The sequence below is a fragment of the Armigeres subalbatus genome, chromosome 2, assembly GCF_024139115.2.
Source record: "Armigeres subalbatus isolate Guangzhou_Male chromosome 2, GZ_Asu_2, whole genome shotgun sequence".
Lineage (NCBI taxonomy): Eukaryota > Metazoa > Arthropoda > Insecta > Diptera > Culicidae > Armigeres > Armigeres subalbatus.
In genome coordinates this window covers 434,658,195-434,685,633 of record NC_085140.1, presented here as the reverse complement: position 1 = coordinate 434,685,633, position 27,439 = coordinate 434,658,195, and the positions used below count along the sequence as shown (strand labels likewise).

The window sequence follows — 27,439 nt, the reverse complement described above, 5'->3', positions numbered from 1 at the left end:
AAAACTGCACATTTAGAGGTAGGTGGAACAGAACAGTCACTTCTAGTCACAGTCCAAGGCCGGATTATACACCATTCGAATTTCTACTAAATTAGCATCAGAAAACATTTAAATAGTTAGCCGCAAGCGATTTTAGATCGTAGCTGCCATAGGAAAAAATCGATTTTCAGGGGTAAAAAAGGCAAAACGGCCAGAAAATACATAGCACCATTCGATTTTTCGTGGATTGTGCTTTTAGGAAAGATATTTTTCTGACACAGCATGTCGCAATAAATAGGCACCTTTCTGGGTCAGCTTTTCCCCACTGTGCGATGATTGAATATCTCGATACTAAAAAGTTGAAAATTATGTTCAACCAGAATGTATGATTTTGAACAAATTATTTTTTTGTCACAGTACCAATAATACTGCCGTAATCCGTAATGGTGTATCCATCTTGGTGGAGACTAGATGTATTTGAATGAATGGTTGCTCACATCTCTTTGGCAGGAAAACTTCCATCCTACAAGGAGAAATTCCCTCCACAATTTGGTAGAGTTTGCTTTTGGAAATTTAGGAAAATTTACCTTGATGATTAATGTATATTTCCATTGAAGATTCAGGTAAAATTTAATAGATTTTTGCTTGGGAATTCAAAGAATTTTCTTTGTGAATCTAGGAGCACATCTATTGTAAAATCAGAAACATTTCCAAAGAAAATTCGGAAAAATCCCTCCAAAATTCAAATTCCGGATATTTTGGTCTCTAGGAACTTCAGAAGAACTTTATTGGGATATTCGTAGAATTTAATCTGGATAAATTCCAAATATTTTTCTGCACGAATAAATAGAACCCTAGAATATTTAAGAACATCTTTCAGAGTATTTTTATACTGTCAACTCGCAGTGCATTTTTTAATATCGTTACACGAACTCTCGACGCATTTGGAACACACTTTCATCTCGCACATACATTTGTCAAAAAATATGAACCTGTGCTATTTATCATAACTCGTTTTGCCAAACCATGCTAGACATGGTAGTACCAATTTTCAGTACTCAATAAACTATTGGATCATCCACAAAATCACACCAAACGACTGTGACGCCTTCAGAGATGATCTAGCTTCACTGGATTCATTTTTCATCTATCCCATTGATTGAATCTGACACAAGCTGAAATACACCTCTTTAACGTGGACCCCTCAGTTCAACTCTTCCGTACCAAGTCTTCCCAATGATTGATGGATACCTTCACTAACGACCGTTTCTACCCCATTTTCCTTCCCTTTGCAGGTTCCCAGAACAGTGAAGCATTCGAAGACGAGTACAACACCTCGACCGAGTTCGATTCTAGTCTGCATCTTAGCCACAAGGATCATTCGCATCACAACAACAATAACAACAACAACAACAATAGCAGCAGTAGCAGTAGCCACCCGCACAACGTCGATCAGAACAGTAGCAGCAATAGCAACATCAGTTCCGGCGGTGGTGGTGGTGGCGGAGGTCTCGGAGGCTCCGGCGAAGGCACGCAGAACGGCAACGGTGACGGCGAGGTAGCCGACGGGGACGAGGAAGACGACGACGAGGAGGGCATCGATGCGCGGTGCGTCGTCTGCGATCGGCAGTGCCACGATATCGATCAGTGAGTATATCGGTCGGATTTGATGTTCTTTTATCGGTTTTTAGTTGATTTTAGTTCCGTTTCGATTGGATGGTGCGGGTGTGAGCGAGTGTGTGGCATGCAATGCGAGTCAGGAAGCAGTTCGTTCGCGTCGTTATTTATTGATCAGGTCATTAGGCAAACGGGCAACGGTTACCCTCTCTGGTCGTAAGGCACTGGTCTAATGTAATTGCTTTGAACCGTGATTCTCGCCTTGGCTTCGGGTCGTTTGTCGTTCGCGACTCGTCGCGCGGGGGCGGACTTGTTGACATGGAACAGTCGTTCATGGCCAGGAGCTACGGACGACGGTTGCCGGCAGCTAAGGCAAATATTTTAATAATGTCAAATTCAATTTATATTAATTTTCCGCGCTGAGTTGGACGATAAATCATTCCCGCCCGGGACGAGACATGGGTAAATTCGCTGGGTTGTCGTTATTTATGTTTGCATGGACTGCTATTAGCCCGGTGGATCGTAGTCACATAAGCAAGTCAGGGCTGCTTTGGAGAGCTTGTCGAGATAAGTTCTTCAAAATAACTTTATTTTTTTATGAGGTTAGGTCGTTAAAATTATTCTTTCTTCATAATTATGAAAATTTGGATTAGTTGGTTTTAGCACGGGTTTCGAAGTTGCAATTGAACAGTTCAACTGTAAATTCTTTAAAATATATCAAAACCGGTTCGTTTCCATCTCACGCGTTTAAGTTTTCTGGCCACCGAGAGGTGTGAACGGACGTCAAATGCTCAGCGATTCACCACATGCTTCTGCTGCCGCGCAGCAGCCAGGCAATTAATCTGCACCGCATCAGTGTCAATCATGAAAAGCGAGCTCTCTGCAACCATTCTGAATTCCGAGTTTGCGCGGTTTACCCCCGACGAGAGCCGCCTCGAGTGAAACAATAAATTTGTGTCCACCTACGACTTAATTTGCTAAATGTTGAGCCGACCTTATGCTCCACCGAGCGTCGTTGGTTTGTTGTCGACGACGATGGTCGGAAAACCCTTGTTCCCACACTAGCAACCGAGATAAGTAATGTTTGATCATTATTAAGAGAAATTCAATTTACTTCAACGTCTTGCCGGTTCTGGGCGACAGAAACTGTGATGTATGTACGGATATGCAGACTAAACATAAACCATGAACAGATTTTTAACATTCAAATTCTTTATCCACTTGATATGCAATGAGTTGAACAAGTTATAACGAACATATGGAATTAGTGTAGTCTCGATTAATACCAATTTAGGAGTGCAAAGTCTCTTTATCTGTGTCTTGAAGCATATGCCACCGCAAGTGAACAGCCGAGTGGGGTCGGTGGCATTGACAGACAGTATGATGGACGGACACAGGTTGATATCTTGGCTAAAATGCATTTCTCAGGCGGGCCACATCCACGGCCGGCCACCGCGCAATGGGCCACTAAATATAACAGAATCACTGGAACATAGATTGAAATTCATAACTTTCTACCATCGTCGTCGTTCCTCAAGGGCGATCCAAAATCGTACGGAGATGACGACAGTGACGACGTCATAGCCAAAGGGAAGGAAATAATGAGATGTGTCCACGCTTTTCGACGACGACGACGGCTACTCGGGCTTCGATTCGTGCAAGGAAACGCAAACGCGGTGTTATAAATCAAACGGTCCACAACCCTGATTAGAAGACACTGTACCAGTTTCGCCTCAGCGGCGAGCAGGGCTGCTTTAGTTTTATTCGGATGGAAGATGCTGAAAATCAACTGACATTCATTGCTAGAGATAATCCGATTGATGGAGCACCACCCGATGAAAAAATGACTATTTAGTTTTTTTTGGAATGCCTTCAATTGCTGTTGATTAATTTAGCACAACAATTTTTGGCGAAGTATCATTATTACTTTCTGTCTAAAGATATGGTTGGCAATAAGTCGAATGTAACGAAAATCTGAAGAAATATGATCAAAAGCTCGAAGGTAAAAAAGTTGAAACGACAAAACGTGTATAGTGGTAGTAAATTCCATTCGTCTTCTTTCTAATACGAAATCCAAAGCACTAAAAACCGTCATCCAACCATTTATAGAAAGGGCAAATCGCTTCCTGGCAGACTTCTCCTGTAATCATTCGTGTTTCTGTTGGTATGTTAATCTCCATATCCATCACTTGGAAGCACGGCAACATTAGCGAACGATCGTGCGAGGATCACCACATTGTCCACCGTTGATGATGACGATTGATATTTCGGATGCTTTCAAATTATTAGACTGGCTACTTTACCCACTGGGTTTGGAATGATAGTCTGCCGGCGGCGGCGGCGGCCGTCTGTCTCACTGAGAGCCGAGACGCGATAAAAGCCTTTTTTCGAATTGTGTTACGCACCAGCGCCGGCCAGCACCCCGCAAATCAGATCACTATTATTTCTTTTGAAAGCGAAAGGAGATCGATCATCGCGATATGTGGCGAGCCACACACCATCAACGCAGGCAACAGTTCACCTCGGCAGATAATCCTAACCAAATATTCGGATTCGTCGTTTCGAAGGTGACTGCAAGGGGGGGCGAAAGTTGAACCAATTTACGATTCGGACAATTCGCGCAGTTCGTCCGTGGCCGAATACCCAACTGATCTGCTTTGTGTCATTTGGTCTATGTCTGTGGAACGGTGGTGAAAGTGGTCTAACTATTCAAGAACCAGCAAATCTGCACAGCAGCAGCAGGATCGCGATCGGCGGTGATTGATCACTGTTGCGAACTCTCTGACAGTTCACTGTTGGCTGACCAGAGAGACGTTATGCAACGCCTCCATGCAAAATTTGGGGCGATTGTGCTACTCCATGCCAAAATGGTTAGGGCGTGACACTTCCCGAAAAATCGCCCAAAATCTAACATGACCCAAGTGGGCCACGGACTGACGACGGTGGTGATCCTATCAGTTACTCGAACACCCTGAAGGTGTCATTGAACTGATTTGCCCGAACTAGCGCAGCGCGGCATAAATCAAATTTATGATCAATCTCGCCTCGTCTCCAACTCGAGCGGAGCATCATTATTCTAATTTCAGGTTCTCGCCCGTCGTGCATCTTGTCTTGGGCGTCTGGGCGATGATCGTTGTCGCGAGATATTGTCGCGCGCGCCCACACACTACCCGATTGCCGTTGTCGTCATAATCGTCGTCTATGCTCCATTCATACACACAATGTAACGCTCTGGAACTGGAACTAGGGGGACGCTGGTGAAACTCCGATCGCATTTAATGAAAATGTCACATAACTCATCGCACTTGTAGCGAGTGTTGCGCGTTGTTAAGAGTACTCGGCACTAAAATTGCCACACACCCAACCGAGCGAGGGTTCGAGTGGAGATCATGTTTTCCACGATTGTCGCCCCGACTCGCCCCGCGCGCCAGCCGAACAATTAGAGGCGTGAATAATTTAAAAATATGAATAAATCTCCCTCGCCGTGGTGGAGTGATTGCTCGCGCACTTATTCGCAGCGTAGCGCGCCTGGGAGAAGGGAAGAGGAAGCAACCGCGCGTCGCGATCTTCTCGATCACTCGGAAATGGTCAGCGAATGGCGGATTGTATCTCTGCCGGTTAGAGTAGGTAATTAATTGCGCTAATTGTTGTCGTTGATAGGACGACACGGCACAATTAGCGTCTCGCATTGGTCCGGTGTGAGGGTGCGTACGTGTGTGGGCGTGGCTGTGAACTATGGATGTGGCCCAAGCCGAGCGATCCGAGTCCGAGCAAGGTGTGAGAAGATAATGGCCGAGTTGGAAGGGACGACGATCGTGATCTTTTGTCACTGGTTCTGGATTTGCGCGTGACTGGTGATATCTAAAGGTGTTACCGTACGGTGATTGTGAATTGTCGTTGAAGAGTGGTCTTGGTGACATCCCGAGGCCTCGTTGATGAAACGTGGGAAATATTTTGCTGTATGATGATTCAATATAATGTATACGTATATAACATGTAACATATAGCGATATTGTTAGCCATCAGCTGAATAATTTGTAGAACTTGTTTTATTATTAGCCTATTTTATACAATTTGTCAAACTTTATAATATTTCACCAATCGTTCACATTTTTAATTCGATCAAATTTAATTTGACCGGTTTAAGCAATTCGTCAAATTTGCCAAATTAATGAAATCTGCTTAGTTGTCCCAATTTGTCCAAATTATCCATTCTGTCAAATATGTTGAAAATGCCGTAGTAGTGTATTATTCAATTCAATAAAAAATAAGTACTGAAATAAAGTTAATCTTTAACAAACTCCAAAATTTGATTGGTTTTAAATCTTTGACTTTTTCTTAGATTTGTATTGCTTTAAATTTTATGAATATGTATTCAAAATTCTCTTTTTCAACGATTCATTTTCTTAAAATTTCATTTTAACAAAAATTTGAACTCTCTTTGAGTTTCTCATTTCTTTTAATTTTTAATTTTATTTGTTTATAACATGTCACATTTAATGAACTTTTCAATGTCTTTGTATTTATGAAAAAATTCAAATTTAAAAAAATATCTGTTTTTAAGTTTTCCACGTTTTTTCAAAACTCCTAATTTTTTAAATATCATTTTTTTGTGTTTAGTTTTCTTATGAATTAAAAAAATCTGATGATTTATTATTTTCCATCAATTTTTCACAGGTTTTAAAAAGTTTTGACAATTTTTTTTTATTTCCTTTCCAAATTCCCATTTTTCTCATTAAAAAACCAGAATAACCCACCTAGCGGTGACGATGCCTTTCTCGATTCAATTCCTTTGCTTTACCTTAGTGTGATACACGTTATAAACAATTGCCTACATTATGGCTCTTGCAAACGCTGTAAGTTTTTTTTTTGTGTTTTTATTAAAGAGACTTTCAGCCCGAGGCTGGCTCGTCTCCGTAAACGCTGTAAGTCAAACAACCAACCAACACACCGTTTTCTTCATAACTTTTGAACGCAATGACCGATCGTGATTAAATTCAATAATGATCAACTAGGGTTTGTCCCCCGTCGAATGCAACCTCTACTATATGAAAAAGTGGCAAAACCTTTTCAATTTCTAAATTTTGAATTAAGAATCGCTCTTTTTATTAAAATTGATTTAGGTAATTTTAAGTAAATTAAACCCATCAAGCTTTCTCGAGCTTTCCTTCTCTTTTTTTTGTGTCTTTATTAAGGAGACTTTCAGCCCGAAGCTGGCTCGTCTCCGATTTTTGTTTATTGGAAAATATGATTTTTTTTCATAACTTAATTTTTTTTTCTCATGTTTTTTAAGTATTTTAAATTTTGGAAGTTTTGAAACAATTTTCAAACTTTTAAAACCATTTTATCAAACTTTTAATTTTTTTTTCAATTTTCTGGGATTTTCTATCTTATTTAAATCATATTTTCTTTAACAAAATGAAAAAAATGAGGAAATCTAATGGTCTTTAAACATTTCGAAAATTAAAAAGAAAACAATTCATTGCATTTATACTATTTTTTATTTTTAAGCTTTTAAAATTTTTGAAACTTTTCAAGATTTTTTAAATATAATTTTTTTTTTAATTCTTTAAGAACTTTCCACACGTGCCAATTCTTTTAAAATTTTCAAATCATTTAAAATATTGAAAAAAAATCACAAATTTTAAAATTCAGAAGCTTTTTAAGTTTCCAAAAGTTATAATTTTTGAAGCCTTGTAGCATTTCCCCTAAGACGCTCTAAAATAATTAATCATTATATTTTTTGGTTTATGGTTTTCAATTTCAAAATTTGTGGGATTTACAGTCAAACCTCCATGAGTCGATATTGAAGGGACCATCGACTCATGGAAATATCGAGATGTGGAATAGGAAATCTTTGGAAAGCTCTTTGGAGGGACCAATTTCTCATTTTTTAATTTTGATTATAACAAATTTATAAATTTCCTAAATTTTGGCAAATCCTTCAAATATTCTAGGTTTTCTAATTTTTCCTTCAAATTTTTTAATCGTTTCGAATTGTTCAATGAGTTGTTCATCATTTTTTTCCAAATGCAAAATTTTATTTTTTCAAAATGCTAATTGACATTTTTTTTTCAAAATGCTAATACATTTCATTTTTCATTTCATCATTTCATTCATCAACATTTTTTTTTATTTTTAATAAAAGTTATAATTTTGACATATTTTATGAAATTTTGTAGTTGGTTAAGTTTTTTTTCAAATTTTCAAATTAAAAAAAATAATTTTAGAAAAAGTTGAAAAAAAAAACCAAAATGTGGTTTTTGAATATTTTTTAATTTTTAGTTTTTCAAACTTTTTAAATTTATGCAAAAATATACTTTCAACATTCAAGATTTTTGAAAATAAAAAAAAAAATTTTCAACTTTTCAATTTGTTAGCATTAGCATTAGCATTAGCATTAGCATTAGCATTTAGCAGTTCGCACAAATTCGTAGGTGGTACAAGCCAAGCCTATTGTATTTGAGTAGTAGCACTTTCATCCGTTACCACAGATATTGATTTGGGACTAATCACTAACTCTTAGATGGAAGCAATGCACTCTCCAATAGTCGAGATTTGTCCTGGCCACGTCCTTGCGAATGCTGAGGAAGGGGAAGGATGGTTTGTTGGACACCTACTTAAGAAAGATGCAGAGAACTCTACGACCTCTCATAGCTGCCACGGGAGGTTTTGGGATTGTGTGGAAGGTTATAACAGTAGGAATCGTTTTGGTATAACGTGAAACACAGAAAGAACTAAGATAGAAATACAAAGTAGGAAAGGGACGAGCCTGGAATTGAACCCACCCACCCATTTTCAACTTTTCAATTTGTTTAAGTTTTAATATTTTTTAAATGTTTTATTTATCGTTATTTTTAAAGTTCTTGAATTCTTCAAGTTTTCCAAATTATTCAAATTCTTTTATTTCGTTGATTTTTTTTAAATATTATTTTTAAATTTTTCAAAATGTTGATATACAAATTCTTCATTGCATTGACTGACAGTTTTAAATTTTCTGAGTTTAATTTTTTTCAATTTTTTAAATATTTAGGAGGATACAAATATTAAAAAAAAATTCTGGCTCACCCCCCTTCAGATTGTTTTTCCTAGAAATAACATTTTGAGAGGGCAACAAAATAAAATTCGGATAATTTTGAGAATTTTCAAAACATTCTTCAACAAATCCGAGGAGTTTTCAGATTTTTTTCATTTAAGGTCATTCCTGACGGAATCCATGTTTAAAAGTGCACGCGTTTTCGGGGGCACACCACTCGATACGGAAGCAGCGCATAACTGTAATTTTTATTTTTTCACGCATGCTGCGACGCAGCAAAGCTGAATCAACAAAAATTACAGTTGTCCGCCGCCTCCGTATCGAGTGGTGTGCCCCCGAAAACGCGAGCACTTTGAAACTTGGATTCTGTCAGGAGTGACCTTAAATATTTATTTTTTATTATCCCCCCCCCCCCTTGACCTTCTGGAGACCAATAGGCCTTAAAAAAAATAATATAAAACAAAAAATGAAAAAAAAATTAAAAAAAAAGAAAATTTCTAAAATTTTGAAATAAAAAATAAATTTGAACCATCCGGAAAAAAGTAATTTGAAATTGAAAATACCTACCAAAAAAAGTAAAAAACCAAAATTTTTGTACTTTTTATACATTTTTCATTTTTTGTCAAATTCGTAAAGTTTTTGAAATTTTAAAAAATTTTGGAACTTTGAAAATGTTTGAAATTTTTGTAAACTTTCCAAATATTCAAGAACTTCCATTTTTTTTAAATTTTTCAAGCGTTTCGGATTGTTTAAAATGTTCTTTTTATTTTTTTTTCAAAATGCCAATATTTGATATTTTCCAAATTCTTCAACTTTTTTTTCAATTAATAATGTTGAATGTTTTTGAATTTTTTACAGTTCGTCATTTTTTTTTCAGATTTAAAAAAATTCACGGTTAGAAAAACGTTGAAACGTTCTTCAATTTTGTTTAACATTTATATTTTTATATTTTTTTCTAAATTTTAAAATTTTAAATTTTTGAACCTTTGAATTTTTGCAAAAAATTTCAATTAAAAAAATTAAATTTTGTCAAGTTTTTTTTGGATTTGATAATTAATTTAAATCTTTTAAATTTTCTGAAAAACCCCAAAATATTTGAACAATTAAAGTTTTAAAAATTTGAAAAGTACAAAAAAATGGAAAATAGAGAAATATTGCAAAACAAATAAAACATCGTTTAATTTGAATTGATAAAAAAGGCTTATTTGACTAATTTATTAAACTTAAAATTTTTAGAATTTTTAAGGCTTTTAAAATCAAAAAAATATTTTTCATCTTATTAATTTGTTTCAAATTTCGATTTTTTCTAAATGTTTAATTTATTGTCATTTTTAAATTCCACAAATTTTCTAATTTTTCAAATTCTTCAATGTTTTTAAAATTCCAAAGTTTTTTTTTCAAATTTTAAAATATAAATTTTAAAACTTTTATAAATTCTTCATTGTATTGATATTTTTCAATTTCCTGATTTTGTTGACATTTTTAATTATTGATAAAAAGAAATAAAAAAAATAAATCCAGAAATTAGTTGGGATGGTGGAATGAATTAAAGAAGAAGTGCCTTAAATATGGATGAGCCTGTAAAAAATAGAAAATAAAAAAAATAATGTGAGAATTTTGAATTTTCTTAAATTGCTATAATTTATTGTAAAATTTAATTCTTTTCTTCAGAAATTTGTGATTTTCATTCAAATTTTCAAAATTTAAATAGTAGAACATTTGCTTAAAGTTTTCTTATTTTCTATTTTTTTTTTAATTTGTTCAATTTATAATTTTTTCTAATTTCAACTTGACAAAGTTTTCAAGATATTTCTTAAATTTGTAAAAATATTTCGGGTTTTATAGGAAATTGAAAAAAAATCGGAAGTTTAACAGTTTTCTTCTTAATTTTTGATTTTTGTGGTTTTCAATTTAAAAAATATTGGGAAATGTATAAAAATTTGAAGATTTCATTATAATGAATACTTAAAAAATAGTCCTACTTTAGAATTTCGGCGCCGCAAAGTGTCACACACGACTGAGCCTTCCAAGGAATGGAATGATAAAAAACAAACCTTTTAAATTATTTTTTTTATTTCTTAATTTCTTTAAATTATTTAAAAAAAAATCAAATTTTCAAGTTTTCTATGGTCAAAAACTATTTTCTAAATTTTGAAGTTTTTTTTATTTTGCAAATATTTTAAATTTTTCATTTTTCTTCCCAAATTTTTGAGCATTCTAAATTATTTTACATGTTTTTTTTGTCAAAATCTGTAGTTTTTTACATTTTTAATTTTTTTATTTTGATTTTAACAAATTTCAAAAACTTAAAAACTTTCATAACTTTTAAAATGTTTGGCAAATGAGTGTTATAATGAATATTATGCAACCCATTTGAGTTGCATAATGTTCATTAAAGCATCCATTTCGTTGGTATGGAAAAGTAGGCCGTTTTATCACTCATAGACGAACTGTAAACCAGATATTATGATCAGGAATTGCAAAAAATAATTTTCAAAATTTCCCTTGTTTTTTCATTTCAATTTTTTTTTAACTTTTAGAATTTTTTGACGTTGTAAAATTTTTTTTTTCATGTTTTTCAAATTTGACCAATACAAATATTGATAAATATTGATGTCTCCTCGTCTCAGATTCTTTGGCCCAAAAATGTTATTTTGAGGAATACCAAAAAAAAATCTGAAAAACTTGTTAAATCATTCTTTAACAAATCTTTTCTTCAGAAATTTGTGATTTTCATTGAAATTTTCAAAATTTAAATAGTAGAACATTTGCTTAAAGTTTTCTTATTTTCTATTTTTTTTTTTAATTTGTTCAATTTATAATTTTTTCTAATTTCAACTTGACAAAGTTTTCAAGATATTTCTTAAATTTGTAAAAATATTTCGGGTTTTATAGGAAATTGAAAAAAAATCGGAAGTTTAACAGCTTTCTTCTTAATTTTTGATTTTTGTGGTTTTCAATTTAAAAAATATTGGGAAATGTATAAAAATTTGAAGATTTCATTATAATGAATACTTAAAAAATAGTCCTACTTTAGAATTTCGGCTCCGCAAAGTGTCACACATGACTGAGCCTTCCAAGGAATGGAATGATAAAAAACAAACCTTTTAAATTATTTTTTTTATTTCTTAATTTCTTTAAATTATTAAAAAAATCAAATTTTCAAGTTTTCTATGGTCAAAAACTATTTTCTAAATTTTGAAGTTTTTTTTTATTTTGCAAATAATTTAAATTTTTCATTTTTCTTCCCAAATTTTTGAGCATTTTTAATTATTTTACATGTTTTTTTTTGTCAAAATCTGTAGTTTTTTACATTTTTAATTTTTTTATTTTGATTTTAACAAATTTCAAAAACTTAAAAACTTTCATAACTTTTAAAATGTTTGGCATTTTCGCAAACAATTTTTTTTAGATCTTGCAATTTTTTTTCAGATATAAATTTTTTTTAAAGGTGAGACAAAATGGAAACTTTTATCAGTTTTTTAAAACTTTTATATTTAAGCATTGTTTTCAAAATTTTAAAATTGTAGATTTTTAAAATTTCTAGGCTTTTGCAATTTTATACATTTTTTAAATCTCTTAAATTTTTCAAAAAATATTTAAAAAGTTGTTAAATTGTTTAATTTAAATAGAAAAAATTTGGATTGTAAATTTTCTTAATTTTTTAAACCGAATTTCCAAAATTTTTAAAATAAATAAAAAGAAATAAAAATTTTCACCTTTTTAATTTGTTTCAAGTTATGATTTTTAAAATGTTAAATTCATTGTTATTTTAATAGTTCTTAAATTATACAAATTTTCTTTTTCTTTCAAATTTTTTAATTGTTTTTAGAGTTTCCATCCCGGGACATCCCGGGACAAAAAATCCCGGGATTTAGGAAAATTCGGGATTTCCCGATTCCCGGGATATTATTTTTGAAAGCCCGGAAATCCCGGGATAAAAAATACTGTTTCATTCCGGTTCGCAAACAGTGTAATTTTTCTTCTTAAAAAGTTATTTGTTTTGAATGCGAAACCCAACTTAGGTGATAAACTCATATCATATTTTTATACTTCCCATCAGACACGATTTTTCCCAAGTTCTTTTATTTGGTAGGTTCAGGCATGTATACGGAGCCAAGGTTCTTTGTGATGCACAATCGATATCATCTTATTATTAAATTAGTAAGAGAGGAACAGACATGCAAATATCGGAGATAGTTAATAGAACACCTTCACAAAAAATATTAGATTTTCTTATACCACTCAATAGAGGGCTACTGACTGATACTATTTCCAGCAGCCCCAGCTCTTTGTTAATTAAACGACAAGTACCTACAGTAGAAGATCAGCTACATCTATTTGGCACCTGCTTCCTACCCATCTCCCGTCTACAGCGAGGTTGTGTACATTAGCTGATATTCGCCTTGCTAATCTCATCGCGTTGCCCAACATTGAGTCAGTCTTCCTGAGCTTCTTGCCTCCAAAACAATTCTTGATCCAATTCATGTCCTTCCAATCGACCTTCGTACAACAAACTTTCCAGCACATACGCAGGTACAAGTGGTCCAACCCTGATGCTCTACCTAATTTTTTTGGTTCTTGCTGCTGACCAGCTCCTGCTCAAAGCTTCGCTTGGACTCCTACTGACCAACTAGCAAGCTACCGGAAGTTCAAACCTCCCACTAAATTCTGTACGGCGCTACCCATGACTTACGCAGCCAATGCATGATCCCACGAGACTTATGTGCCCCATCCATGGATCCCGGATTGCGATTACGTTTCTGTAGATAAGCCATCGACACTGTGTTTAAGATATGAAATCTTCCTAGACCATAATCTGTTCCTGGGTTGTTAATCGATAAATTATCATCGTTAATTTAACGCAAACTTCGATAACGATAACGGTTGTACGATGATGTCTCGTTGACGATAAAGTGAGCAAGCGAGTCAACTGTAACGTATACTACAGTTAAAAGTACAAATATGCTCAAGTTGGTTATACAAAACCTATTTCAAGCATTGCATCACCTTCAAATATTCAGAATCGCGAATTATTTTATAACGAACAGTGAGGACAAAATTCCTCATCCTAACCGAATCATACTGAATAGGGGACGAGGTTAGTAATTGAGAGTATTTTTACTCGGTGCAGGTACTCTATGCCTAGAATGCAGTAATGCAGGTCGCTGCATTAAATATTGTTCTAGAGCTTGGATCCCAACATGTTGCCGAGGGATTCCGACTCCAGCTGCTGAATTCTGTATTATCTGGCCTTTCTAAAATATGAACTTTACCCCTGAACATTGAATAAAATCGTAATCGTTAAAAAATAAGTTTTCTAAGGAAACATCGAAAAATCCCGGGATCCCGGGATTTCCCGGGATAAACGAACAAGATCATCCCGAATCCCGGGACAACGAAAATGGCCGGGAAATGGAAGCTCTAATTGTTTTGGAATTTAAAAATTTTATTCAAAATTTTAAAATACTAGTTTTGATTTTTTTATACAAATTCTTCAAATTGATATTTTTCAATTTCCTGAATTTTTATTTTCATTTTTTGACATTTTTTATTATTATTACAATAGAAAGAAGAAAAAAAAATGAATTTAGAAAAAAAATCAAGAAATTTGTTAGGATGTAAGAATGAATTGAAGAAGAAGTGCCCTAAAAATATGGGTGAGCCTTCAAAAAAGCGAGAATAAAAAAAATTAAATCGTAAAAATTTTAAATTTTCCCAAATTGTTTAGCTTTTTATTTTTTAAATTTAATCCTTTTTATAATTTAAAAAGAACTGTGATTTTTTTCATATTTTTTTTTTATAATTATTTCTTTATGATAATAATATACCTGTTTAAAATTTTCTCTTTTGATAATTCTTTAATTAATAAAACAAATACCTACTAAATACTAAAAAAAAAACATTTTTAAAGAAATTTCAAATTTTGTTAAAGTTGTAAAAATATTCCGGATTTGAATTTTTTTTTTGATTCTACGGTTTTTTATTTAATTTTAAAATTTCAATATTTCAAATTTAAGGTAATTTAAAAAAAAATTATTAAAAAGAATCCCATTTGTCCATCATATTCAAAAATGTATTTCATTTTTCAAATTTCTCGAATTTTGTGGATTTAAATTTAAAAAAATATTGGGAAATGTATAAAAATTTGAAAGTTTCAATATAATGAATACTTAAGGAAAATCATACTTCAGAATTGCGGCTTCGCAAAGTGTCACACACGACTGAGCCTACCAAATAAACAAAATATTAAAAAACTTTCAAAATTCGATTTTTTCTATAATTTCTCAATTTTTTCATATTTTTTATCAAGTTTTCAAATTTCTCAATTTTTTCCAAGTTCCAAAATAAAAAAAAATCTTGAAATTTTTCAAATTTTTGTTTCATTAGCTTTATATCATTTAATTGTTTTAATTTTTCAAATTTCCAAATGTTTCAATTTTTTTAAATGATTTTTAAATACCTATTTAATTTTTTTCAATAACCCATAAAATAGTAGTTTGTGCAACAAGTTGCAAAAAGATGATTTTTTCAGCACGAGTTGTACGTTTATCCAACGAGGCTTGCCGAGTTGGATAAATACTACGAGTGCTGAAAAAATCGAGTTTTGCAACGAGTTGCACACGCTATTTTTTGCAATGACGAAAAATGGACTTTAATTTGATAAATCTGTTCCAAAATTGTAGTCTAATTTTCTCCACATGATCATTCTTGCCAATAAATTATGTTGCTGCGGAGAAGAATCAGATTCCATGTTACCGTGCCACATTGCAAAGTTCAATGAGCCGTGAAGCGATAGATGTACTTGCCTTTGGAAATTTTGGATGTCATGACCGCCAAACTATTTAATTTATTACGGGGCGCATAGAATACACTATTTGAACACTTACCCAAGCTAATTTAGCAGAATTTAGTCACGTAACGACTGTTCTGGTGTTGGTTTTTCATTATAGCACCCAAATGAGTGTTATAATGAATATTATGCAACCCATTTGAGTTGCATAATGTTCATTAAAGCATCCATTTCGTTGGTATGGAAAAGTAGGCCGTTTTATCACTCATAGACGAACTGTAAACCAGATATTATGATCAGGAATTGCAAAAAATAATTTTCAAAATTTTCCTTGTTTTTTCATTTCAATATTTTTTTTAACTTTTAGAATTTTTTGACGTTGTAAAATTTTTTTTTTCATGTTTTTCAAATTTGACCAATACAAATATTGATAAATATTGATGTCTCCTCGTCTCAGATTCTTTGGCCCAAAAATGTTATTTTGAGGAATACCAAAAAAAAATCTGAAAAACTTGTTAAATCATTCTTTAACAAATCCGAGGATTTTTTTTTTAATTTTAATATTTAATTATTATTGTCCCCTCCCTGACCTTTCGGATATCAGTAGGACTTAATTCTAATCAAATGTTTGTAGCAGCTTTTTTAAATTTCTAGAATTTTTAAAAACAGGTTTCTTTCAAATTTAAATTTAAAAAAAATCACGTTTTTAGTTTTTTTGTTAATTTTTCTTAAATTTTATTTATTTTTTTTAAATTTTGAAATTTTTTTTCTTTTATTTCTCCTTTTTTTCAAATTTTTAAATTTTTGTCCAATTTATTTGAAGTTTTAGAGATTTAATTACTCAGGCCTTCGATTTTTTGCCTTTCTCGTATACTAAGTATACGGTAAAGGCTATATGATCGCTCCAAAAACAAACTTTTTATAGAAAGCCCGGAGACCCATAGTGTTATATACCAATCGACTCAGTTCGACGAATCGAGGTGATGTCTGTGTGTGTGTGTGTGTGTGTGTGTATGTGTGTGTGTATGTGTGTGTGTGTGTGTGCGCAAAACTACTCAACAAAATGTCACTCATTTTTCAGGCACTTATCCTCAACCGATTTGCTCGCAACAAGTTGCATTCGACGCAGAATCCTGTCCCATTGTTTCCTATTTGAAATTGGCGAGATCGGACTATGGGATCGGAAGTTATGGCCAAAATACAAATTCATTTGAAAAAATCGCGTAAAAAATGTCACTAATTTTTCGGGCACTTATCCTCAACCGATTTGCTCGCAACAAGTTGCATTCGACGCAGAATCCTGTCCCATTGTTTCCTATTTGGAATTGGCTAGATCGGACTATGGGATCGAAAGTTATGGCCAAAATACAAAATCATACGAAAAATCACGTAAAAATGTCACTCATTTTTCGGGCACTTATTCTCAACCGATTTGCTCGCAACAAGTTGCATTCGACGCAGAATCCTGTCCCATTGTTTCCTATTTGAAATTGGCCAGATCGGACTATGGGATCAAAAGTTATGGCCAAAACACAAAATCATACGAAAAAATCGTGTAAAAAATGTCACTCATTTTTCAAGCACTTATCCTCAACCGATTTGCTCGCAACAAGTTGCATTCGACGCAGAATCCTGTCTCATTATTTCTTATTTGAAATTGGCCCGATCGGACTATGGGATCAAAAGTTATGGCCAAAACACAAAATCATACGAAAAAAATTGTGTAAAAAATGTCACTCATTTTTCGGGCACTTATCCTCAACCGATTTGCTCGCAACAAGTTGCATTCGACGCAGAATCCTGTCCCATTATTTCCTATTTGAAATTGGCCAGATCGGACTATGGGATCGAAAGTTATGGCCAAAATACAAATTCATACAAAAAATTAGCGTAAAATGTCACTCATTTTCGGGCACTTATCCTCAACCGATTTGCTCGCAACAAGTTGCATTCGACGCAGAATCCTGTCCCATTATTTCTTATTTGAAATTGGCCAGATCGGACTATGGGATCGAGAGTTAAGGCCAAAATACAAATTCATACGAAAATATTGCGTAAGAAATGTCACTCATTTTTCAGGCACTTATTCTCAACCGATTTGCTCGCAACAAATTGCATTCGACGCAAAATCCTTTCCCATTGTTTCCTATTAAAATTGGACAGGTCGGACTATGGGATTGGAAGTTATGACCAAAATACCTTTTTCATAAAAATCACAAAAATGTCACCTATTTTTTGGACACCTAACCTTAACTGATTCACACGAAACAAGTTGCATTCGACGCAGAATCCTGTCCCATTGTTTCCTATTGAAAATTGGCTAGATCGGACTATGGGATCGGAAGATATGGCCGAAACACCATTTTAGCCTTTTATACGAAAAGGCTGTATGTTCGCTCCAAAAACCAAACTTTTACAGAAGGCCTGGAGACCCATAGTGTTATATACCAATCGATTCAGCTCGACGAACTGAGATGATGTCTCTGTCTCTCCCACTTCACTGCCCATGATTTCATAGTTGACGTAACAACCAGCACCATCGATGTTGGGAAAACGCATTTTTATCAATTTTACCCGAATTATCATATCAATCAACAAAATACATGAACTAATCTGTCTAAATGGACAATATTAGTAGTTATTTTAAGGCCGCGGGGAATTAATTAATATTCCTTTAATTGAAGTGGTCTAAATATGCATACGACAGTTTATGCGATCAAACAAACGTTTTGTGAAATGTTTGTTCCCATAACATGGCGTAAAAACCAGGCTACTACGTGTGGTTATATAGCGCTAAAGAATAATTCTAGTTAGTTCCAACGATTTATTGATTTAAGAAGGGAAATCTTTTGGAAAGTTCGAGTTTCCGGTAAAGGTTTTTCGGATAGCTCTTTCCGTGAAAATTAAAATTATGAGGTAAAGATAAAATTATGAGTGGAAGAGTTCGTGTTGCAAAGAATTTAATCAGTACCGAACGGGGATTTTTGCACATTACAGCATTAGAATGGTTCTGTAACAAGTGTGCAAGCAGTTGTTGTTTTCATGTATTTACCAAAGCCCTTGTTCCAACCAAATTTTAAGCAAAAATGGTTCCAATCCCTATTTTCAAATACCCGAGTAGACGAGGATTAGAAGTAAATCAATCGTGATTAGATTGCAAAATGAGATATGGGCCTGATTCATATGTAGGATATAAAAGCACAAAATATCAGACGACGATATCCAAATTCGAAACTTCATGAGGTTATCATTTAATGGTATTTGGAAGAAGTGATTAATATCTCGAGCTATTAGTTTGTTTTCATCCACCATAACTCATCTTGATATTTAAATAACACGTCGGTGCATTTTTTTGTTGATATTTTTGGCTGCGCTTTTGAATCATACATCAAAGTCCATATCATGTTGTATAATTCAGTTCTGGCCGGGTAAGGTAATGAAAAACATGAATAAGAATTGTATTACAATTGTAAAAACTAAAATAACTGCCGTGGAATATATTAGGATCCTTCCCGGTAAATGTGCTCGAAATATACATACCAATATTATTAAGCTGAGGTACAAATAAAAAGCCATTTAATACGCATTAATTCTTATGTGTTAAGTCCTCAGTGGCAGACCTCTCCTGTCACGCAAAAAATGAAGCTAGATTTTGGTTCATCATTGCGTTACATAATTAATAGATTTTCATTCTTCTTCTATATTATACTTCTTTTTGAATGATCGCGTTTGTCTTAAATCAAAACTTTTGGCGACAATAATTAGCAAACAAACATTATTTTATTGATTCAAAAGAATGTAAACGTTTATCTCCAGAGCTACACCTCGATGGATGAAAGCTTATTTTGTCGGATTATACCGTGGATTTCACTAGAAATGCAGAAGGAAGTTTGGCAGAAGGAAGGTCGTGCGATATGTGCCATCACAAATATTGCCCCCCGCTCGCTTTCAAATCGACTTCTATAAAAACATTCTTCATGCCTGCCGTATCCTAACGTAACTATCAACTCTATACTTTCGCCTCGAACTCTACCGTGAACATGTACGTCTAAGTTTGGAAGTTGATATTAGCATTTCCATATCATTGTAAGAAATGCTTGCTTCAGCAGGAACTTGCATATTAATTTTTGATTACAAAATCAGTTACGCCCAAATCATAAAGTAGTCCTGAAATACGACAAAGTAAAACGAAAACCTATGTAGTGCTTAATTAGTGGTTTGTGAATGTCGAAAAAATATGAGACAGGTTTTTGCTCCATATTGCAGCAGGTAATGGAGGTACGTCAAGTTATGCGATCAAATGACCATTTTTCCAAAAACAATTATCGCCATAACTCAAATGTTTCCGAACAAAACATGAATATTTTTTCATGGAGCATATGTATAACCGTACGAAGAATCCATATTCGCAAAAAAGTGTGTTTTGGTCATTTTGGCTTATACGTCAACTATGTGATCATGGGCAGTTCATACGGGAGTTTGGCAGAAAGACGGTCATGAGATTTATATCATAACAAATATTGCCCTCCGCTCGCGTGATGGGAATGACATTTTCGTTTTCTTTTTGTGTAGTCGGAGCTTCAGTTCAACTAACATCCAAAAGTGATATCCTTAAAATATATGACTGGGTGAAATAAAACAGGGTTATGTACGTCAAAAAGATTGGAAAAGGAAACAAAAATGTCGAAATTCTTATTAGCATATTGTAGATCAAGCTGAAAACCGAACCGAGGTCCCGCGAAATCGCATTTCCGGATGTTGCAACTGCATCCCGAGTAGTGCGCAACTGTGCCATAGTCGGGCACCACTCGCGCTGCAGTTGCGACATCCGGAAATGGGACAAAATATGATTTTCGGTTTTCAACTGGATCTACAATATCTTTGCCATAAATAATCTGATTTTCATAGAACGGACAAAGAAATTTGTCTTTTTTACTCCTAGCCACTAGCTCATCTTTTTTCAAGCACACACATTTTACGAAGGTCGAGAAAGGCACCATCACCGCTAGGTGGATTAATCTGGGTTTTTTAAATTCAAACCTAATGAATCATGGAATGGTTCTTACCCACAATATCAATGATATCCAGCTTGACTATGTCAGTCGAGTTGAAAGTAAACCTTAAAATTTCCTCAATTTGCGACGGACCCAGCGAATTTAAGGAATTTAAACATTCTCGTACCATCAACAGCCTACCGAAGTATGCCAACTTTATCCATCTCAGAGCCACAATAAATTAATTTCCAAAGTCCTGTTTGCTCCCCACATGTTACCGACGCTTTTCGTGACAACCATCTGCGTAATCACGGTTTCATGTTTGCCAGAGCGATGTCCCCGATCTCGAATTTATGAAGTGAAAATTTCTTATGTAAACCCACATGTTTACCAGGCATCAACATTCAACAACTTTGCGCCACCACGCACCGCCCCGGCCGTTCCAGCGGCAAAAACCAGCCCCCGCAAACAACAACGACAACACCGGGAGGACGTCCATTTATGATTTATTTAGTTTGTAACAGATTCATGGCACGCAATAACATTAGTGGGACTGATTTGGTCGGTGAATAATTGACGATCCTCGCACGGACGGGCGGGTGGCGTTCGTTCTGGCCGGCTCGCTGCAGGGTGCTTCCCGGCGGCGATTTGAGTGCGCGATGACAATGATGATGATAGGGCCCCAAACGCGCGTGTTCGTTCAGTGATGGAACGACAGGTTTATGAATATTTAAATGGTCCTGAGTGGTGGTGGTTGTTGTTGTTGATGATGCAGTGGCTCGGTGCAGTTAGGTGGCAATCACAGTGGCTTCACCTTAATTGTTGTTTTGTGTGCATTGCCTATGAGCATCCCTGCTGAGTGTGGTCAGTGATTTTTTTTTTCCGTATCGTGCTCAGAATGATTGTTCTGGGAAGATTTCCAAGTGGTCCGAGTGCGAGGTAGTTGGAGGGCTGGCCGTAATTGATGGTTGTGCGACATGGTTTTGAGCTGGAATCGTTAATGGTGGCAGCAGAGGACCACTTTGTTAGAAAGTATGTTGTGCTGACGCAACTCCGCTCTACAAGGTGTGATCATCGTGTCCCGAATAAATTGGATGGCTCTGTGATTGACAGCCCCATTATTCGATTGCTTCGCTGACGGGCAAATCTAATCAGCTGAGCTAGCCCAGATCGTTCGTCACCTCCGCTGACGACTAATCTTAATTACCTAAACGAAATTACCGCCACTCGTGGTAATACGAAAGTCAAGTCTCATTAGATGTCAAATCCGCGTGAAAAGTGATACCGCAGCACGACCGCAAGCGGCAAAAGCGGCATAGGCTCGCACTCAACAGGTTTGTCATTAATTAATTAGTTGAACACGGCAAATGGGAATGCGTGCCGATTTCCACCGATCTGATGCCAAATGTTGAAACCCACGCATTTGCTTCTACGATCGATTGGAGCAAGTATTCAAGACTCGAAACCGCAGAACACCTCATGGATTGACAGATTCATTGCCACATTGGACGACTATTTCGGACACGCACTCGCTAATAACTTGCATTAGCTTAAAATTGGCTTCGGAATCCGGGGAAAGTTGTCAAACATTTTTGACCGACGCGACGTAGATCCCAAAAATGTCCGATCCAGACCATAACACATACTGATCAAGTTCTTCATCCGTGGTGTCTTTGTAGTCTGTACACCTGCTCTGGTATAGGAGCTCATGTTTTCGCTTTTATGACGAAGCGAAATCCGATTAGATTTCCGGAATAGTCCTATCGAGAAGAAGAAGAAGTGTAAGTTTAAGGCGGATCACGTAACGCAATCCGACACAAACTCGGGCATCGTGAATCCGGTGTTTGTCATTCACGATCTTAATCGTTATGTTGCTACTGCGTGTGGGATGGATCCTGGTCCGATGCTAATGACATCCGCGCAAAGCTACGAACTACGATTGTCCGGATCAAGACATTATTAGCAGCAGCAACGCGGTAGCCAAGTCCGATTCGATCTCGTGCGTAAGTTCCAATCGACCACTAGGCTGAGGCTGCGTTTGTGCGGCTCGCATAAATCTTCGACGCACTGCTATCGAGGCCACTTTATCTGCCGCCGAAGAACGGCCGGACGGGTGGCAAACTTTGAAAATTAATTCATACGCTGATGTAAAACTTCGGAAGGCTTTTCGGATTGGATCGGTTTGATTGACAGCGGACAACTGAGAACACTCGCGAGACAGAAGGCGCGCAACTCCATGAAGAAGGTCACGATCTTCAACTGCTACGCGTCATTTAAGCGATCTGTTCTTAACTTAGCAAAGAAATCATTTTTCGAAGACGATTTTATCAGAAATTTGTTAGATATCTAATATAATATTTAATATAATGGTCGGAAAAATAGTTTTACATTAAAACTTTTTCTAGATTTCAATTAAACTTTTTATTGTGGAAAATTGAAGCTTTAATTGTTAATTTTAGCAGTTTGCGAAAAAACTGAAGAATTCGAATTGATTTCTTTACCTTCTTCTGCTAGATCTCACACGAATCTATTCTTCAGTATATGTGGTATAAATATTTAAAAAGTGAAAGTTTGAATCTAATGCAGCCAAATAATCGTATCATGTCTATTCTTACGTTGACATTTCACCAATTTTAAACCGTGTACGATGGGGTGGTGATCCTCCTTCGCATGGAGTAAAGCTCCGAGAAAGAAATCGAATATGTGCCGCTCCGCCAATGCATTGTTCGTGGGAATCGCACGACCTGATGGCATCGAATTCATCACACAAATGCGCGACCCATTCCCATTGATTGAGTGGGTGATCCTATCGGTCTGTGATTCACTTTGACTTATCTGATTTTGACGCATTGACAGCGCCCGGATGGGTGCAAAGCATGTGTGTTGGGGGAACGAGGGCTACTGACTGATGATTGCCCTTTCTCATGTTTGGTTGTAGGGTGCTCATTCGATGTGACGCTGGGTTCCATCCCCCCGATCGACCTCTAATGGGTGAGAAATTCAACACATGAAATCGCTTCATCAGGCTTTTGTCTTTCGTTTGGGAAAATGCGAGTACGGAATTGAAAGCTTTGGTGTCTTATGAAAAGAACATATTCAACGTTAATTTTCTGAACAGTGCCTGCAAGGCGTGATACAAACGATTTCCAGTGTCCTCACAAGATAGACATTTTAGCCAGTATGTGGATCAATCCACATTTCATTCCGTCCAAACGTTTTGTTTTCCCCTAAGCAAATTGCTACACAGCGCGCGACGGTCATCGTCAGCCCATCACACTCATTTGCTTTGTACACTGTGCCATCATAAATAGTGTCAGGCGGCAATTGAGGAAACGATGAATAATTAAACGCATTTTCGGGTGTTGTAATGAGGGCTCTTCGGATTCATCGGAAATTGGAATTAGAGTTGTCGATTGTCACTCGGGGCGATTCTCATTATAGGCTAGAGAAGATTTGGGACCCGGATTCGATACTGTGTCAATCGTTTAAGTCATTTACATATATAGGAAGGCGACAATGGGATGGGAGTTGCCATGCCTAGCGATTAGGCATTGCCCACCTTCTCTACCTCTGTCCTGTTTGTTGTTTGTTGTGTGTACTGAGGGGATCCTCCCACCCGATTCCATCATAGCATAAGTCTAAAGGTCGCTCGCTTGTATCCACACACATAGTTTTTCGTTTTCTCAATTATGCATGATGACTCCCACTGATGCTTGCCCGTGTTCGATCGAAATTATGCATTGTCGCAGCACCACCTAGAAATTAATATTCCTCTCTTCTCTATTTCCCTCCCGCACCGAAAACAGACTCGACGATCATCTGGTAATTTCGCACCACTACCCGAAGGACGCCTATCGGTGTGAGCTCTGCCCGCGGGCCTACTGCTATCGACCGTCGCTGCTGCGGCACCGGGCCATCGTCCACGGTGAGATCCGGCGCTATCCGTGCGAGAACTGTCCCAAGGTAAGTGATTCTGTAAGTGTCGTTCTGGGTTTGGAAGCGTTCCCTTGTTTGGACTTTTTTTTCTTCAGTTGGTTCGGTAATTTTGTTTGATTATTTCTTAGTATGCTTATTTAAGAATAGGCCCTTTGACATACGGCCAATTAGCCCAAATTGTCGCACATTTCAAAGTATCTGATAGGATGATTTTTAAAATTAAAAATTATGTTTGGTAATATCAGTTATGTGAACCTTAAGGTCAAATTCATGTTGTTGTATAATCCGTTCGTATAAATCTTTCTTTCGACCATTTCGGCCGAACGTCATTTTCGGGCAAATGACCTATGCGTCGAAACAACTTCTTCGGCCAAACGGCATTTTCAGCCATATGACCCTTTCGGCTATTTGAAATTTTCGCCCTTTTTGCCAAAACGACCACTTGAAACGAGCCAAATGATTTATTCGGTCAAATGACCCGGTTGACCAAACGTTATTTTAGGCCATATGACCTAGACAGCCAAACGACCATTTTGATCAAACGTCATTTTCAGCTAAGGGATCACTGCAGCCAAACGATTCTTTCGGCAATATAACCTGTTCGGCCTAATGACTCTTTCTGCCAAACGACTATTTTCACGAAACGGCTTTTTCGGCCGTATGACCTTTCGACCAAATGACATTTTGGGCCTTTTCCGGCTAAATGACATTTTCAGCCGTTTTCCGATTATTTCGACCAAACGTCATTTTCGGTCAAATTACTTGTTGAAAATGGCCCTTTTTTATCATTTCGGCCAAACGTAATTTCGGCCAAATTACACTTTCGACCAAATGGCCTTTTTGTCGACCATTTCAGTCAATCGTCATTTTCGGCAAAATGACCTATGCGGCTAAACTACTTTTTCTACCAAATGACCAATTCGGCCAAACAACATGTTCGGCTGTATGACACGAGCCGTTTGGCCAAATAGCATTTTCGGTTTTCCTGTCAAACGACCATTTAGGCCAAACGTCATTTCGACTAAATGATTTTTGTGACCAAACGAAATTTTCGGCCATATGACCCTTTCTGTCAAATGCTAAACGGCATTTTCAGTCAAACGACCTATTCGGCCAAACGTCCTGTTCCTCCTAATGACGGTTTTGACCAAACGACTTTTTCGGCCTTCCTTAGCCGTGCGTAAGATGTGCGGCTACAAAGGAAGACCATGCTGAAGGTAGCTGGGTTCGATTTTCGATTCCCGGTTCGGTCTAGGAAATTTTCGGGTTGGAAATTTTCTCGACTTCCCTGGGTATAAAAGTATCATCGTGTTAGCCTCATGATATACAAATGCAAAAATGGTAACTTGGCTTAGAAACCTCGCAGTTAATAAATGTGGAAGTGCTTAATGAATACTAAGCTGCGAGGCGGCAATGTCCCAGACGGGGATGTAATGCCAATAAGAAGAAAGAAGAAGACTTTTTCGGCCAAATGACCCGTTCGGCTAAACGACATTTTCAGCTGTACAACCAGTTCAACCAAATAACATTTTCAGCCAAATGTCTCTTTCTGTCAAACGACATTTTCGGCCAAAAGACTTTGCTGCCAAATCGATGTCTGTCAAAATCTTTCAATCCATTCTGTAATTTCTGCTCTTCAGCCATTTCTGTTGATGTATTCAACGGATTTGGAGGGACGTATTCAATCCAGTCGTCTTCATATTTTTTCGTGTTTTGTTAAGTATGTTATGAATATGTCCAAGCTTTCCTCTTCTTATGTTTTGTTTATTTGTAAGAATCCTCCTCCAATTCAGTTGCCTAAGTTTCCCTAACTCTCTTCTATTTTTCACTAATCGCCTTATTCAAATCTCGCCCGTCCAGGTTTTCACCGATCCATCCAACCTCCAGCGGCATATCCGTACCCATCACGTCGGTGCCCGCAGCCACGCCTGTCCCGAGTGTGGCAAAACATTCGCGACCTCGTCCGGCCTCAAGCAGCACACCCACATCCACTCGTCGGTCAAGCCGTTCCAGTGCGAAGTGTGCCTCAAGGCGTACACCCAGTTCTCGAACCTGTGCCGCCACAAGCGCATGCATGCCGACTGTCGCATGCAAATCAAGTGCAACAAGTGCGGACAAAGTTTCGGTACCGTAACGTCGCTCTCCAAGCACAAGCGATTCTGTGATTCGACCTCCGTCGGTGGAGGCCCACTGCATCCTTCGACGGCAGCAGCAGCAGCAGCGGCCGCAGCCGCAGCGGCAGTCCATCAGCAACAGTCCTCTGGAGTGCCCAACCTGCCGCACAACATGGCCACTCCACCCAATCCGTTCTTCATGTTTCACGGAAGCCCCTTCTTCCCGCCCGGGTTCCGTCCCTATCCAGGGATGTCCGGTATCTTCCCCCCAAACCCAGCCCAAGCTCCCCAATTCCCACTTCCATTCTTCCCCAAACCAACCCCAGCTCCAGTCGAGCTTGATCGTAAAACCCCGTCTCCACGCCATGTCAGCCTGTTGGAGCAGTATGGCCAGCAAGCGATGAAGATCTCACCTCCCACTGCGGAAGAAGCAACCAACCATCTGAGACCATCGCCAGCGCGCCCAATCCCCGTCAATTTCAACTCGATCCCATCGATGACGTCCACTCCGTTGGCAGCATCGGCGACTGCCACCAACACAACAATCGCCTCCCATTTGAACAACAACAACAACCACATCAAAAGAGAGCCCCTGAACCGCAGCCGAGAAAATGGCTCATTCAACAGCAGTTCTGCTTCGCGAGGTGTTGCCCCACTGGAAATGCACAGCTCGGAAGATGACGAGCTGCCTTCGGGTGGATCGATTCGTGTGCAGGACCTGTCCAAGTATTCTACGGCATCATCCACCGGATCGCTGGACATCAAAGAAGAACGCCAATCACCGATATCGTTGCTGGGCAAGAGACGACAGCCTTCAATTGATGTGGTCAAGGAAGATAATGACGATGAGGAAGACGAAGATGAGGGCGTATGTGAGACAAAAGAAGAGAATTTGGAGGTGCCCTCTAAGGTAATGAGCAGCTTAGAATCACTCGATTTATTCATCAGTATTAATCGATTTCGTCATCAT

General features: G+C 36.8%; 1 protein-coding gene across 3 annotated transcripts in view; it reads left to right on the top strand.

Moving 5' to 3' along the window:
- The window catches only part of LOC134213593 (transcription factor hamlet), a 329,303-nt gene that overhangs the window by 299,000 nt on the left and 2,864 nt on the right, over window positions 1-27,439 (top strand). For 2 of the 3 annotated variants that reach the window (XM_062692795.1, XM_062692796.1), the window contains exons 6-8: window positions 1,275-1,626; window positions 24,226-24,394; window positions 26,216-27,379. In XM_062692795.1, the coding sequence (XP_062548779.1) occupies window positions 1,275-1,626; window positions 24,226-24,394; window positions 26,216-27,379 (1,685 nt within the window). The remainder of the gene's footprint in view (window positions 1-1,274; window positions 1,627-24,225; window positions 24,395-26,215; window positions 27,380-27,439) is intronic. The other variant, XM_062692797.1, reaches the window with a different exon arrangement.